Source organism: Balaenoptera borealis (assembly GCF_965194805.1).
Source record: "Balaenoptera borealis genome assembly, chromosome: 1".
NCBI lineage: Eukaryota > Metazoa > Chordata > Mammalia > Artiodactyla > Balaenopteridae > Balaenoptera > Balaenoptera borealis.
Window position 1 is genome coordinate 169,808,030 of NC_138860.1, and position 16,543 is coordinate 169,824,572.

Below are 16,543 nucleotides of genomic sequence, written 5' to 3' on the forward strand. Positions count from 1 at the left end.
ATTACAGTTGGGAAACTGAGGCTCAGAGAGGTAAACTCACTCATCTAGAGTCACCCAGCTCACAACTGGCAGAATTGAGATCTGAACCCAGGTATCTGCCCAACCCAGAGCCAGAACTCTTCAACTCCAAGCAGTGCTGCCTCAACTGGAACCAGCTCCCCACCTACTGGGTCCCATCAGCCCCTCTTCACCCATCTTCCCAAGGTGCCCAAGGGTCAGAATTCCTCAAGGTTTGGCACTGGGATTCCCAGAGGCTGGGACCTCAGAATTCCTAGGGATTTTTGAATCTCAGAGAGTTGGAAAGTTTCCGTCCCTTCCTCTCCAAATCTCTGCCAAAGGGCAGCTGGCCTGGCCTGACATACCCTTTAGGGATGGGGCTCTCACTCCCTTTCAGGGAACACCTAATGCAGCTCCGCCTAATGAGCTGACCTTTGACCTCTGGACCTCCTCTCAAGGCCCCTGAAGGACCAGTCCAGCTTCCTTCGACACCCCCAAATCATGGCTGGTGCCCGAGTCTGTTCCTCCGGCCCACCCGGCACTCACCACTACTGGCTCCACGAGTCCTGGTTTCAGTTCCCTTTTCCTTGGGGGAATTGTTCCAGTTTCAGCTCAATGATTTCCCATCTCCTGATGACAGGCCCTGCACTGGGTGTGGGGACATGGGGGCTGAGGGCAAAGACTTTCCGTCTGCCAGTGCTAGCAAATAACCTCCCCTCTCTAGGCCTCGGTTTCCCATCTAGGAAGTGGAGCTATTGACAGCACCTACTTCATGGGGTCACTGAGAGGGTGAAATGAGATAACCCCTGTAAAGCATTTGGCATGGGTCAGGGCTAAATAAATAGTTACCCCCTTCTTCCCCCAAAACAGGTGGGTGGGGGTGACTGGGAGGTGAGTGGGAAACACATTCATTGATTCAACAAATTTGTATTGAGCCACTGCTACGCACCAGGCCCTGGGCTAGTGCTGGGGACACAGCAGTGAACAAGACGACACAAACCGCTGCCCTCCTGGGGCTCATGTGCTAGTGGTGGGAGACCCCAGTGGGTAAGTGAAGTGCACCGTATGTCAGGTGGGGATAAAGGCAACAGAGAAACGCACAATGACCACGTTTGGGAAAAGGAATGTGGGACAGGGGTAGAGGGTCTGCATCCTACAGTGAGGAATCTGAGCTCAGAGAGCTGGGGACACCTGCCTGAGGTCACACAGCTGGTGGGGAAGCAGCACTAGGCCAGGTCTGCCCACCCGAGTGACAGGGCCCAAAGGGGGCCACGCCTGCTCTGAGTTCCCGCTGCCCACCCGTGGAGACATCAAAGCCCAGTGGATTCGGATGACCTCTGTCCCCCCTGTGGACCGGCTTGAGGGCGGGGGTGATGGGTCCTGGGAGAGCCAGTGAACCGAGTCGTTAGCGGGAGGGTATTAATGGTCACGCAGATGCGACCCATCTACCCAGACCTTCCGACGAGCCGGGTCGTACCCCGCATCCGCACGCGGGGTCCTTCCCCTCCAAGCCCTGCGACGGCCCAGGGAGGCGCGCGCTGAGGGACCCCGACCCCAGAGCAAGTCTCCGCCAGGCCGGCCATCCGTCTCGGGTCGCACGTTCCCCCCGCCTCATCCCGTGGTGGGCGGGCGGGCGCGTGCGGGGCGCGGGGGAACCCGGGCGGCCGCGGGCGGCGTGGGGAGCTCGGCGTCCAGCCCCGCCCCTCCCCGCCCCGCCCCCCGCGCTGGGGGCGGCCTGGCGGCGGCGCACGCTTCCTGCAGGCGCGGCGGCCGTGGGCGCGGAGCTGCCGGGCGGAGCCGGGCCGCCGAGCCGGAGCCCCGACCGAGAGCGCGCCGGGCCAGCCGCCGGGCCGCGCCGCCGTCGCCGCCGCCTCGGGAACAAAGGCGCCCGCCGCCGCCGCCGCCGCCGCCGCCATGAAGCCCGGGCCGCCGCACCGCGCCGGGGCCGCCCACGGGGCTGGCGCTGGGGCCGGGGCCGCGGCCGGGCCAGGGGCCCGCGGGCTGCTCCTGCCGCCACTGCTGCTGCTGCTGCTGGCGGGGCGCGCCGCGGGGGTGAGTGCTTCCCGCTCCCGCGCCCCGGCTCGGGCGCCGCGCCGGCCTGGGGGGGGGCGGGGGGTCCAGTGCCTGGCCGCCCGCGCCTCCCGGGGGCTCGTTTCCCCGGGGGCTCGTTTCCCCGGGGGCGGGACCCTTCCCCGTGGGCGGCCTGGGGTCCGGGCTGGGGTCCGGGCGCGGGGCCGCGCTGGGCGTGTCTCGGGTCTGAGCAGACGTGGCTTTGCTTCGTGGGTGTGCCCGGACCGCGGCCACTTTTAGGGAATCGGGTCGCCTCCCCCTGCGGGGGGAGGGTGTGCGTTAAGTTCCTCCCTCCGAGGGTCGCGGCGGGAGGGCAGGGGGCCCGGGGAGGGGGAGGGGTGAAGGGTGACCTGTGTGAAGGTGACCTGAGGGGGTGGGTGAGTGTGACCGCGTGTGTGGCCACCTCCGTGGAGGGTGCTGGGACCTGTGGGGTGTGCACGGGTGAAGGATGAGGCGTGAGGACCAGTCCGTCCCTATGGATGGGGGCCATCGTGCCCTACCTGCGTGTGGTCGTGTCAGGGTGACCCATTGTGCACGGTGTGTGCCGGGGACGGGCTGGGGACCGTTGGCCATGCTGTGTGTGCCTTCCGGGGGTGAGTGTGTTGAGGGGGACACCTCTGTGGTGGGTGTGTGCTCCAGCCCATGGGAGTGTGTGTGCGTGTGTGTGCAGGCGTGTGCTGGCAGGTGCATGGGTTACCCCGTGCGTGGAGCCTGTGCCCCTGAGTGGGGCCGAGTGTGCAGGTAGCGGTGAGTATATATATATGTATGAGGTGACCCCTGGGTGTCCCTTTGAGTGACCGCAGCAGCCGTGGGGTTGAGCTCAGTCCCAGCTCCATCAGGGGGAGCAGGAGGAAAGGCCACCTCCTCCCCTTTGAGGGACCCAGGTCCCAAGTGAGTTCCCTATGGGCACGTGTCTGGAGCCTGGCCTGGGCATGAACTGGGGGGGTTTCTAGGCCCGATCCCCTCGGTTGGTTCTAGGAGCTATGCCTGTTCCCCATTCCCCAGGCTGAGAGGGACCCAGGCCTCTCAGGCACCCCCCACCCCCGGGTGCCTACTCTGCCACTGCAAGTCTCTTTGGGCCTCAGTTGGCCAGTCTGTGAAATGGGAGGAGGTCAGGCAGGGGCTCAGAGGTTGCATCTCGGACAGACAGGCTACTCCTCAGCCTTTCCCATCTGGGGGCTATGAGCTGGGTGGGTGGGGGAGTGTTGAATGCCAGGCTGAGTATGGGGCCTGGTGGGCTGGGTGCCTCATCCCCAGTTCTTCCCCAGGTAGGGTGAGGAAAAGAGGTCCCCTGGGAGGGACAGGGACCCAGCCCATCCTAGCAACTGGGTCACTTTCTCAGCTGCACTTCTGGAAGACCATCTTTGAAATCAAAGATGTGGAAATCACACAGCCTTGGGTTCAAATCCTGATCCCTTCCCTGATTCGTGGTGTGACCTTGGACAAGTTGTCTCACCTCCCTGAGCCTCCATTTCCCCCTCTGTGGAACGGGGCTAATAACACCCTTCTGAGAGATGAAATGAGAGGATGTATGTGCCCAACCACAGGAAGCGCTCAGTCAATGTTTGGTGTGTGATGAATGAAAGGGATGCCGGACAGCATGCTTTAGACCTGGCGCCCAGCAGGATCCCGAGCTGGGTGACCCCTGGGCAAGTCACGTCCCTCGCCGAACAACTTTTCCTCATGCATAAAACAAGGCTCGTAATCCGTGCCCCATGAGGTGGTAGAAACAATTAAATGAGCGCACGGAGGTGAAAGGCCCCGATAAGGCAGGTTGCCCCTGGATCTGAGGCCGAGGTAGAGTGGGTGTGGCTCAGACCCAGTGCTGGGTGGCAGATAAAGCACACCCCCGGGGTCTGGGCCTGGAGGCTTAGATGGTGGGCTTGACTTGGAGGAGAGGAGGGGTGGGGCTCCAGATGAGGTAGGGGGCATCCCTCTCCAGGCTTCACCCCTTTCCAGGGGCCCGGCTGCCGAGCAAGGACATCATCTCATCTGGCCTGGGAGTCAAAGGGTTAATGGGTGGTGACCAGTGGCCAGGGTGCCACACCAGGGGAAGAGGGTGATGCCTGCAGCAGGAGGGACTGAGATTAGACCAGAAGAGCCCCAACCAGGATGGCTCCAGGAGTGGCCTCCGTGGCGGGGGCCTCCCAGGACATCACTGGGATGGGCAGTGGCTGGCCCAGGGTGGGGGAAGGGCAGGATGACACGTAGGTGCCCACCAGCTTGAAAGGGAGTGTGTGTGTGTATGTGTGTGTGTGTGTGTATGGAGCAGCTTCCAGGATGGCCTCAGTAGGGAGTGGGGCTCGTTCGCGCTGCAGGTGGTGAGTTGGGGTACGTGCGTGTGTGTCCTGGCATCTGCTCTGGGAGTCCTCTCTCCTGAGAGACCAGCTAATTATGACTCTGAGAGACATCTGCCTTCAGGGCCACTTCAGTTGCTGTGCTTAAGTCACTACCCAGAAAGACCCAGAGTGTGGGGGATCCTGGAAATTTTAGCTTGAAAAGTGTTCTTTAGATGCTCAGGGCTGAAAGGGATTTAGGTGTCTTAGCCTTGTTTGAATTCCCAGTGATGGGAGTTCACTGTTTTGTGGCTATGTGACCTTGAGAAAGTTACTTAACCTCTCTGTGCTTTCATTTCCACCTCTGTAAAATGGGGAGAATAGGAGAATGAGCGGGGTTAACATATAAAGCTCTTAGCACAGTGCCTGGCACATAGTAACACTCAGCAAATGTTCACTTCTTGTTCTTTTACAAGGTTGCCATTCTGTGATTGGGAATGTGGTAGGGATGGGGAGTGGTAGGGTGAGGGACCATGGGAAGGGGAAATCAATCAGGGAATTCTTCTGAATCCCCAGCCCCATGCCTGGTGGTTCCTGCTCCCTCCCCACTCCCACGATTTCAAGTATCCAGGAGCTCCCTACTCCTCTTCCCTCCAGCTCCTCTGGTTGACTGTGAACATTGGGTTGCCAGGGCAAGATTGTCCTCACTGTAAAAATTAAATGTGGGGTTCCCTAGACTGTTCCAGGCCAGGTCCTGACACAGGGATACCATAGGGATCTGTTGCTGTTAGCACCCAAGGTGGCAGGGGCTCCGGGGACAGAAACTTTGGGTAAGGGATTTCTGTTTCAACGTCCTCATTGTAAAATGGGGACAATAACAGTGCCAGCCTCACAGGGGTGTTGTGATGAGAAAATAAGCTCCTTGGGGAGACTGAGCACAGCTTGCCACTGAGCTCTCAGGAGATGGGGCCTTTCCAGGAGGGAGCCCGGAGGGCAAGGGAGGGCTTCCTGGAGGAGGAGGTTTTAAGCTAAGCTATAAAAATGGTTGCCATGTGACACTGAGCAAGCTGTAGCCTGCCCTGACCCTCAGCTTTCTTACCTGTCAACTGAGGACAAATACTTGATGTATACAATTGTTATTAGGGGTGTTATTGGTCGGGGCGGGGGTCACACCATTCTCATGGCCGAGTTGGGATTGGAACCCGGTGCTTTCTGCTCCCTGGGGCACAACACAGTGCCCCCAGCTACAAATTCAGTGTATTTCTTGTTCCCTCATATTGGGGGTTGGTGTGGGGTTGAGCTCTGCTGGAGAAAAAGCAGTGTGGCCTTTTGAAAACAAATGGCTGCTCCCACCCCATGGATTGGGGCATGGGGTCCCGGGAGGCCCCAGGGCAACACTGGGGCAGGGGCTGCTTTGGGCTTGACATATGGAAAATGCTGGGGCAGAAGTGGGGTGAATGAGAGGGGCATCGTGGAAGGGAGAGGGTCGAGACAGAGCTCCCCCTAGAAGCCAGGTCTTGCTGCAGGCCTCCCTCCTGCCCCTCCCATTGGAGCTGGGACCATCCCCCAGAGCTGCCTGGGGGGAGAGGGATGGGTTGTTCTAGAAGGGGCTGTAATAGGATTCCTGAAGGCTGGAGCAAACTGAGACAGCTGGGGATGGGAGGTGGTGAGCCTGGCAGTGGCTGAGGCCATGATTTGGGAGGCAGCTTCCACACCTCTGAGGGCTTGATAATACAAAGAGCAGCTAAGGCACACTGAGAGACCTGCCCACTGAGCACTTTATATGCATTGGCTCATTTAATCCTCATGATAATCTTTGGAGGTAGGAATTGTTAGAACTCCCATTTTACAGATGAAGAAAACTGAGGCACAGAGAGGTTAAGTGATTTGCTCAATGTCACACAGTTGGCAAGTGGCAGAGCTGGATTGAGCCAGGGCCTGGCAGGCTAATAGAACTGGGCCGCAGTCCTAATTTTACCCTCTCTTGCTGTGTGATCTTGGGCAAGGTACTTACCTCTCTGGGCCCTCCCTACCCGCAAATTATGCCCACATTACCTGTATCATGAATGCCTGCTCATTTCCAGGCTCTGGGCCGGGCATGTCTCCTATCTTTTTTCATTTAATTCTCACTGTAGCCTTGGAGGCATGTTGCATGGGGGGGAAAGGGTCTGGCCCTGGAGCCCTTGCTCCTCCACTGCCTCACAAGGCTCTGTGATCTGTAAATGAGCTATTCTGAAGGTCATGGGGGACGGGTCGAGGGAGAGCTTTATAAACTGTGCAGGGAGTCAACAAGATTGGGGGTGTGCGGGGGCTTGTGTCTGGGTCATGTGATCATGGCACAGGACAGGGGAAATGTTTAGAACCTCAGGATGAGAGGGGTCTAAAAAAGCCACCATTCCCCCTGGACACACACTGGATGCCCCCAGTGTTGTGGCTCACTCTCTGCGTAGGCGACCAGGCCTGCCTTTAATCCCCTCTGACCCTTAGAAAGTTGTGTGGAGCCCAAATCTACATCCCTACCACCCCACCCCTGAGTCCTGGCCCCCTTGCACCTAAGGTTCTCTCTGGCCTGAGTGACTGAGCCTCAGAGCGGGGGAGTGACTTGGAGGTCACACAGCAGTCAGGAGAAGTATCTGAATACTTTCTTGATAGACCATGAGTGTCTTAGGGAGGCTCTGTGTTTGCCTTGTTCTTTGCTGAACCCCCAAGTCCAACTCTCTGCCTGGCCCAGAATTGAATGGTTTGAATGAATGAATGAGTGAATGAATGAATGAAGGAAGGAAGGAAGCCAGGACTGTGAACTTTGGAGCCCAGGCTGGGGCTTTGTGTTGTCTACTTTGGAGGTGAGTTGGGGTGACAGTGAGGCTGGCAGAGTCCTGCTGGGTCCAAGGTGTGTGCCCGTGGGTTCAGAGGCGCCAGGGGGCCGTATGGGGTGGGCCTGCGGTCTGAGCGCCAAGGCGCGGCCACCACGTCTGGGTGGGACAGAGGCCCTGTGGCTCTGGGCTCCAGCCCAGCTGCTTGGAGCCCTATGATTTTGTGTCCGGGGTGGGGGGCAGGGTGACTGGAGCCCGAGGCTGTCCCAGGGTCCAGCCCCTTGCTCACCCCCCAACTGCCCCCTGAAGCAGCGAGCAGGGTCTGGGCTGGTCCCAGACCACCTGGCTTGTCTTGCTGTCCCCCGTAATGTTCCACCACATCCTGGGAACATCAGGCCAGCGCCTGGTAAATATTTGTTGGCTGACACCCCCTCCCCTTGCCTTGGCTCCCAGCCTCCCAAGATTCCAGGAGGCCGGGTAGGCCTCACTTCCGGTCCCCCTCCCTCCAGAGCAGGCCCTGGCCAGAGGGGTGTCCGCTCCCCTCCCCCACTGACCAGGCCCAGTCTCAGCGCCAAACAGGAAGCCGTGATTACAGGGGGAGTCTGAGCAGCGATGGCTGAGGCCCAGCTGGGGGATGGGGTGAGGGTGGCCCCTGACAAGTGATCTGGCCCCTTCCCTACCTGGCTGCTGAGGGTGGAGGGCAGGGAATGCCTGTGCTGGCCTTTTATACCAGGTGGAGAGGGTTCTACATGCCCCAGCTGGCTGAGGTCTGCCTTCTTCCCACCCCTGGGTCCCCACCTGGGCCTTGGTGCCATGTCTGTTTTGGGGTCGCCAAACCTGAGGGTGCAGCTTGAGGTTGTTGAGGGAACAGGGGCCCCAGAGCCAACTGGACCAGGGTTGAAGTCCTGGTTCTGCCAATTTCTGGCTGTGTGATCTTGGCAAGTTCACTTAACCTCTCTGAGCCTCAGTTGCCTCTTCTTTAAAATGAGCTAAGAATACCTCTGCCTCAGAGTTCTTTGAGAATGAACAACACAAAATAATAAAGTGCCTGATAAGAAGTGGGCTGCTCCTACAAATAGTGATCTCTTCCGTTTACCTGCTTTGGTTTTGCTCTTTTCCTGTCCCTTTCTTGATCTCACCGAGGAATTGCTTTTTGGGGGTGGAGAATTTGGGAACCAAGTTTGAACGATCGTGAATGACCCAAAGCAGAATCCCCACCGGGCTACCCTAAGAGGGAGAACGTGGGCCTGGACTCCCAATTGCAGCAGGCAGGATTTGGGCCAGTTTAAAGGAAGCACTTTCCAGTGCCTCGTGGTACTGAGTTCACGGGGAATTTGGTTCTTTGGAGCTGTTGGCAGCCTGTGGGTAAGTCTGGAGGCAGAAGATTGGACTTGATGACTCTTCAGGCCCTTCCAGTCCTGGAACCCCAGAGAGACCTTGCTGTTTGAGGTATAGCCCAGGACATGGTGACGCTGGGCTCTTTCCATTTTCCTCCCAGCTGGGGAGTACCTCGGCTGTGTTCCATTCATCACACAGGTCCTGGCCCAGAGTAGGTGACTGTTGTTGTTTGCATAGGCCCTCAGGGGTGGGGGAGCCCTAAAGAGACCATCAGCCCCGCAGCCCTGCAGCCTGCAGCCTGCTGTCTCACAGATGGGAGTCCTGAAGCCCAGAGATGGCCTGGGGCCTTGCCCAAGGACTGGGGAGGTGGTCTCATTGAGCCCTCTGACGCTGGTGGCATTCCACTCATTTAGAGGCTTGGAGATGTCAAGCCACCTGTCAGAGCTCACACGGCTGGGCACTGGTGGAGCTGGGTGTTCAGTTGCTCTTCAACTACTCTGGGTTCTGTCTGCCCCGTTGCTGACCTTGTTATCACACCCCTTCAGGACTGGGGTCTTCTGAGATGAGCGATGAGTGGTGGGGACTTGGGGGGCTGGGGAGGAATCTGAGGAGTGGGAGTGGGGTGGGGGATGATGCTGGTTAGGGTCTATACCCCGCTTCTGGGCCATGGGCTTGCTTCACTCTGGGATCAGCCTTAGCCCAAGCCCTCCTAGAACTCTGCACCTCCTGAGCTGCCAGCCAGGCCCCACCTGTCCTGCCCCCAATCCGCAAGCCCTGCTCACCGGCCCAGACTTTAATAAGGGTAATTTAGAATCAATCACGAGCAGGATCTGGGAAATCTAATTGCAGCAAGCTGATTGCCAATTCGATTGCGGGCACCAGGGCGCTGTGGGTGGCTCATTAGGCCTGCCTTGCCTTCCTGGGCTGGGATGTGGGGGGCTGCGTGGGGACTGAGCAGGCAAAGCTCCTGGAGAGGTGGGGGGCTGTTACAGTGGGAGCAGGGGAAGGATATTCTCGCTTCTCGGGGTGCCTGGCAGCACCCACAGACTGCCACCCTCTCCAGGGCCCACGGCCGGGCGGGTGCCCATGTCTGTCTCAGCCCTTCGCTCACCTACCGCGTGTTTCCTGCCACCTCCTCACGGCTAGGCTGCCGTTGAGGGTGGGCTGAGGGTGTCTGCAGCTGAATTCTACCTGGCTCCTGCCCTGAAGTTGCTCCCTTGTCGGGAAGCCAGGCGCGATGGTGATGGTGACAGTGATAGTGGCCGGTACTTACAGAGCGCGTGCTGCGTACCAGGCACAGTTCCAAGTGCTTAACATGCTTTATCTCAGTTCTTACCACGACCCTATGAGGTAGGTATTGTTACCCCATTTTACAGATGGCGACACAGAGGCCCAAGAGGTTAAGCAGTGTGCCCCAGGTGAGGCAGTTAGCAAGCAGCTGGAGTTCGCTTCCTGAGATGCCGTGTTGTTTGGGGGCATCGGGCAGGCCAAGTAGGCTCAGGGCTGCGTGGGCTCGGGCACCGGGCCTGTCTTTTGATGGCCTAGTTTGTTCATTCTGCAGACATTGATCGAGCACCTGCTCTCTACCTGGCCCTGGGCTGGGGGCTGTGGGTGTGCAGGTGTATCTTGCGTGTGTCCTGCATCTTGTCGGTGAGCCTTGCTTGGTGGGTTTGTGGCAGGCGTGTTGTGCTGTGAGGGCAGGCATTGAAGAGAAGCAGGGAGGAGGCCCTGCCTCCCACCCGCAGACAGGTTCGAATCCCAGCTCTGCCACAGAAGCATCGTGAACCTGGGCAAGCGACTCCTTGACTCAGCCTTACTCTCCTCCTCTGTCAAATGGGCCAATAATGCCTCATTCACTAGGCTGGGATGAGGAGCAGTGCTGGGGGGAGGTGCAGCTGGTTAACGAGTTGGCAGCTAGTTAAAAGGAAGCTGCTCCTGAATAGTTACTTTTATTTTACTTATCTTAATGATTATATTTTCCCTAAGATTGTTATGTCTCAGAGGTGAATCTGAGAGGTGGCTTGTCATGTGACCATGGGCAGCTTCCCCCCTGCCCCCCAGCCTCTACTTCCACATCTGTAAAGTGGGGAAATTGGGTTGGGTGACCCAGGGGCCTTTCCGGTCTTCACATTTGAGGAACTAACAGAAAGACCAGAGGCCAGAGAGGGCAGGGCCTGACCTGGGGTAGCCCAGTTGGGAAGGGAGGGCAGACCTGCTCGGTTGGGGGGAGGATGGGAGGCTTGCTTCCTTCAGGTGGCCTGTCTGTGGTTCCTCCTGGGCCAGGGTAGGAGGGGCCCTTTCCTTGCCCATCGCACTGAGCACCACGTTCCTTCCCAGCCTCTGGGACATGATCCAGGCCAGTTGGAGGCTGGGCTGTGAGTCTGGTTTCCTGGGCAGAGAGGAGCAGCTGGGCAGGGAGTCCAGTGCCTGGGTTCTTGTCCCTACTCTGCTGCTGACCTGCCAGTCACTGCAGGCACTGTTTACTGCTGTCCCCTCTGTGGCTGGCCTGTGCTGAGCCCTAGGAACACTGAGGGGGTTCAACCTGCTCCCTGACCTCAGGAAAGCTCCCAGTTAGGTGAGGGGCTGAGGAAGTGAGTCAGGGGAAAGAGAAGTTGGTTTTGGCTCTGGGGAATCAGGGAGGGCTCCGTGGAGGAGGTGTCCTTTGTTCCAGGCCTTGAAGGATGGCAGCACATTGATAGGCAGAGGGATCAAGGTGGACAAAGGCTCAGACGTGGGAAAAGTCATGGTATATTTAGGGAACCGAAGTGTGGTTAAAAGTAGTAAGTCCCAGCTCGGGGAGAGGCATATGTGGAGATGGGAACATACCTCCCTTTGGGGTGGAAGAGCCATTGCTGTAGGCGGCGCTGTTTCTAATGAGAGTGTATTGCTTCTTAACATTTAACAGACATTCACTGGTCACCTCCTGGGTGCCTGGCCCTGTGCCACGGGGTGTTTTGGGGCTGAACAGTTGAACACCAGAGGGCCTCAGCATGGGAGAACCAGTGGCTCACAAGGTGGGCTTTGAGTCCAAACCAAGGCATTGGGTTCCATCCTCAAGGTAGAGGATGTTGGTCTGTAAAATGGGTGCAGCCCCACGTTGAGGGGCTGGCATGAGATGACAACAAGAGCATGGATGTGATGATGTTAATATTGAATTATACCTGTTGAGTGCCTGCCGTGTGCAAGTTACTCTGCCAAATGTCTTATGTATAAAAGCTCACTTAACCTTTACAACCTTATGAAGGAGCTACCATTATTACCTTGGTTTTACAAAAAAGGGAATTGAGGCACAGAGAGGTTAAGAAACGTGTCCAAGGTCACAGAGCTAGTAAGTGGCACACTTACCAGGGTTTGAACCCAAACAGTCTAGCCTCAGAGTACTATCTGATGCACAAGCTCTGCTGCATGCTACCACGTGTGCTGCAAACTGTAAAGTGTGGTGCCCCGAGAGGATGAATTTAAGGCCAGTCAGGTCTTGCTGGGTGAGCCTGTGTGGCTGCTCTGGGGGAGCCCCAAGCTGGACCTGGGACTCTTGGCTTCCACACGGGGCTTCTCTGCTGCATGTTTTCTGTTCAGGTTGGGCCGTGGGCTGAGGCCAGCCCAGGCTGGGGAAAGATCAGAGGACTGAAGATGGTTTCAGCTGGAAGGCCTTTGGAAACACTGTCGTCCAACTTGTCATTGTCCTGAAGGGGAAACCGAGGCCGAAGGAATGCTCTCGAGTCATAGTGAGGGTCTTCTGAGAGCTGTTAGTTCAGCCTTTTTGTTTTGCCCATGGGGAAATCGAGGCTCAGAGAGGTACAATGGCTTGCCCAAAGTAACACAGCAAGTTGGTGACTGAGCTGGGACTAAGAACTATGTCTCCTGACTCCTAGGCAGGGCACCATCCCCTGTACCATGTTTCTTCTCTTTACTTGTCTCTTTCTGCCCAGACTGCAGGCCCAGCTCCCACTGACCTCTCCCAGGAAGCCTTTCCTGACCCAACCAGCTGCCCTCATGCCCAAGACTCTATACCAAATTGATTCCCTTCGGTGCACTCAGTGTGCTTCTCCAGCCTCATCCCTTTGCCCCCTTCTACCACCCAAGACTCCTGGCTATTCCCTGGGTATAGAGCACAACATTGTCTCTCTTGCTTTCATGTCTGCCACATGCTGTTCACTCTCTGTGGACTGTTCTTCTCCAGCAAACTCCTTCTCATCCTCCAAAACCCAGCACAGATGTCCCCTCCTCTGGGAATCATTTACCAGCCTCTTCTCCCAGCTCCCGAGCACAGTGAGCCCTTTTTCAGACCCTTCTCTCCTGTCTCCCTGTTCTAGATTCCCAGGCACTGCTCTTCTTCTACAAGCTATAGGATTCTTTGCTAAGCCCCAATTCTGTTACTTGCTTCATAGTGTCTGGCTCCCCACGGGGTTACATCCTTACCTCCTTGGAGCCCTCACCTGGATACACTGTTGCAGCAGCTACTCTGCCCATTATATCATCTCCCTGGTCAGCTTCACACATATTACTTTGTTTCATTTCCCCCAATTCAGACATTGCTACATTGTTCCTTCATGTTTTCACACCTCCTCAGTCTATTTTACTTCTGGTTCTCCCCTGTTGTCCCATCTCCTCCTTTCTCCCCAGCCCCCTCCTCCTGTGATCCCCGAGCTTGGAGAAGAGGAGAGTGGAGGCTGGCAGCGGGGAGCATTGGGGCAAGAGGGCACTTCCTGCCTCTTTACCGGAGGTTCAGGCTTGGTTATGAGAGATCTTCCCCCTCTGCCCTCCATCTCCCTCCACCGGCCATCCTCCTGCACACCTCCTCCTCTGTCAGCCCACTGTTCCTCTCCTTCCCTCCCATCCTTTTCTCTCTCCCTCTCCTGCTCTGGTTCCCCTGAGGCCTCTGCCTCACTCCCTCCTCGGGGCTGATGGGAACCTCTCGTCTCCCGGCTGCGACTCAGGGGCCCAGAACCCGAAGAGTCCCCTGGGGGACAGGGGTCTTGAGGGCCGAGGGGGTGTTTAGGGTCAGGGCTAGAGGGACGACTCTACTCCTCGCCCTCTGGGCCTGGAACCCCCCCCCCCCCCATTGCCTTCATCCGCCCCTCCAGAAGTGTAGTTTCAAGGGCAAAGGGCCACAGGAAGTCAGCCCCTCACCTCGCTGTTCAGATGAGGACGCCGAGCCCAAAGGCGGAGCTTGGATGTTCAGGGTGCCCAGCACTGAGAGGCAGAACAGCTCCCCCAGGGCAGGTCCCTGGGTGGCCCCTGGGAGCTGAGCCCTCGATGGGTGAATCCTGTTCTCCCGTGAGGCGGGAGAGCCAGGAGGCTGGTTTGGGGCAATCTCAGCTCCAGAAGAGGTGGTTCCGGCTCTGAGTTCGGGGGACCGTCTGCAGGTCTGTGGTTGCGCCCAGGGTGATCCTTTGTCTGTGTGGAGCTAAGGCCATGTTTCTGTTTAGGTTCGGGCGAGGGGCTGGGTTTGTGGGCGCATGCGTGTGTGGTGGTGTGTTGCTGTGTGTCTGTGCAGATGCATGGGGGCCCTGGGGTCTGGGCAGGGAGGGACATTTGTGGCCTGCTCCTTTGCCACCAGCTGTTTTAGTGACTCAGGTGTGAGGCCAGGGGAGTCAGGAACCCCCAAGGTCCTGTCTCTCCACTTTCTCGGCTCTAGGGGGCTTGCTGCCAACAACCTGGGGTGGCCACAGTATTAACAGCTCCTGGGAGAATAGTGGACGAAGTTGGGAGACGCTCTCCTACCTCGGGGTGGGGGGGTTGATGCACAGATAGAAATGTGTGCACGTGCAGACCCATTTGTGTACGTGAAAGAACAGGCAGACCTGAGCCCACACCCTGTCCTGTGCACACGCGTGGAGACACAGACCCACAGACATACCTGAACACACACAGGCACCCAGAGACAGGGACACGCACTCTACCAGGTGCACACGGACCACTTGCAGAGATGCAGCCCTTGTACTCACACCAACACACCCAGGCCCACACAGGCATCTGAGCCCACCTAAGACAACCCGAAGGTATACACACATGAGTGTACCTGTACACATGCCCAGCAATGCCCCTGAAGGTGCTCGCATGTGTGCACCTCATGGCTGCATGTACACACACACACATGCACACATGCGTGTTGCTGGAGCTCTAAGTGACCAGGAGTGTGTCCGTCCTTAATCCCAGCGCTTAATCCCAGCGTCCAGGGAGCCCAGGTCAAAGGGGCAGCTGCTCATCTGGCCTCCTTAGAGGTGATTAAGGCGGGGCTGGGGGGGTGGGGTGCAGAGGGCCTCAGAGCTTTGTCTTCTGCCTGACCTCCGGGGATGCTGCAAACTCAAAACTTGGGTTCTTTCGGAGATTTGGTTACGTGTGATTTACCAAACCCTGGTGCAGACAAGCTGGGGAGGAGGGAGAGGGGTGTGGCTGTGTGTCCCCAAGGGAAGTGACAGCTGGGTCAGAGAGGCCAGGCGAAGCAGTCCCTTCATTTAACTACCTGCCTGCTGTGGACCCTGAGTCAGAATCCTCAGTATGAGGCGTTTCCGGGGATTCTGATCTCTGGGAACACCGTTAATGGTCGGAGTGTTTCTGGACTAAGTGGGAAAATGAGGCCCAGCCAGGAGATGCTGAATTTGGGGTCCTGAGCAGGGAGCGGGGTGGCCACTTGAGACAAGGGTGGGATGGGGAAGCTTCCAGGAGGAAGTGGGGCCTGAGCTGGGCATTGAAGGTATCAGCGCCTGGGGCTTTTGGAAATGCACAGGGATACTTTTCGTTGTCACCGTAATGGGGGTGCTGCTGGCATTTCCCGGGGTGGGGGGTCACGGCTGCTAAATGCTGCAGGGCCTGGAGAACTGTCCCGCCCAGGGGTCTGCAGTGCTCCTGTTGAGAAATGCTGTCAGGTCATGCGGCGTGGCGGGTCAGCGTGGGCCTCGGCTCAGAGGTGAGACTGTCCCCAGCACGCTGTGGGAGGCAAGGCCATGCCCGCTACCCAGGGCGCTGTAGAGGTGCGCCGAGGTTGCGCGGGCTGAGTCCTCCCTACCCGGCCTCCCCTGCTTGGATGCATGTGTGTGAGCCTGTAAGGGGTGGCTGGGATAATGATGTTTGGGCAGCACCCCCGCTGGGGCTCTGACTTTGACCTCTGCTCGTCAGTTGGGTGACCTCGGGCAGCTCACCCGTGTCCTCTGTAAGCTGGATGGTAACCACTGCACCGCGGGGTAGTTTCGAGAATTTGGGTTTACTTGCCTCAGAGTCCAGCACGTTGTCCAGGGCTGGTGACCAGTAGTGTTTGTAGCGGGGGCAGTGGTCATGAGAGGCCTCTATCGCTGCAAAGGTGGCAACCACCACACTGTCCTTGTCCTGGGGTTTGGGGAACCAGCTGGGTCCCAGGAATAGCCCTTTGCCGCATGTCCATCTTTGAGCCCGGCTCTTCCAGGCCAGGCCCTTTTCCCACAAGCACTGTCTGTGCTCTGGTTCTGGGGCTGGACCACTTGGGCTCATTCGTCTGGATGTCCCTGGTATCCTGCTCTGGTGTGGGGCTGGCTGTGGTGGAGCCCCCCTGTGGGGAGGGAGGCCAAGCTGGTGTGACTGGGGCTCTGATGGCAGGATCCCAGGACCAGGGCCTCTGACCCTGCCTGCAGAGGGTCAGGTGATGGGTCAGCTGAAGGAGTTTTTGGTCAGGGAGTCATGTTCAAGTGACGTATGAGGAGAGGAGGGTATGTCTCATCCCTGGACTTCAGGGCACATAGGGGCCGGGCACTGTGTCCCTAAAGCCCTGGGGGTGTTTGGACTCCGTCTGAGCTCGGTGTGGAGGGTGGAACCTATGGCAGGGGGCTGAGGACGGACTGGCTGGACACAGGAGGCTGGTGAGGATGTCGGGGAGAGGACATGGGCCGCCGGGCTTTTCTCTGGTTCCCTCCACCTGTAGCTGGGACTGAGGGCTGGGGGGTCCTCGTGGTGTTCTTGGCTCCCCCCCTCTTCGGGGTTCGCTGTGGCTCCTGCCCTGCAGTCTGAGCTGCGAGGAGACCGCTTCCCCTCTTCGTGACCAGATTGGGGGACAGGGATGGCGAAGCTTGCTGAAGT

The 16,543-nt window shown here is 58.2% G+C and overlaps 1 protein-coding gene across 1 annotated transcript in view; it reads left to right on the top strand.

Moving 5' to 3' along the window:
• The first annotated feature begins 1,797 nt into the window (after nt 1-1,797).
• Nucleotides 1,798-16,543, top strand: part of SDC3 (syndecan 3) — a 37,746-nt gene continuing 23,000 nt past the window's right edge. Inside the window, exon 1 of the mRNA XM_082397732.1 lies at nt 1,798-2,049. Within this exon, the coding sequence (XP_082253858.1) occupies nt 1,912-2,049 (138 nt within the window). The 5' untranslated portion in view covers nt 1,798-1,911. The remainder of the gene's footprint in view (nt 2,050-16,543) is intronic.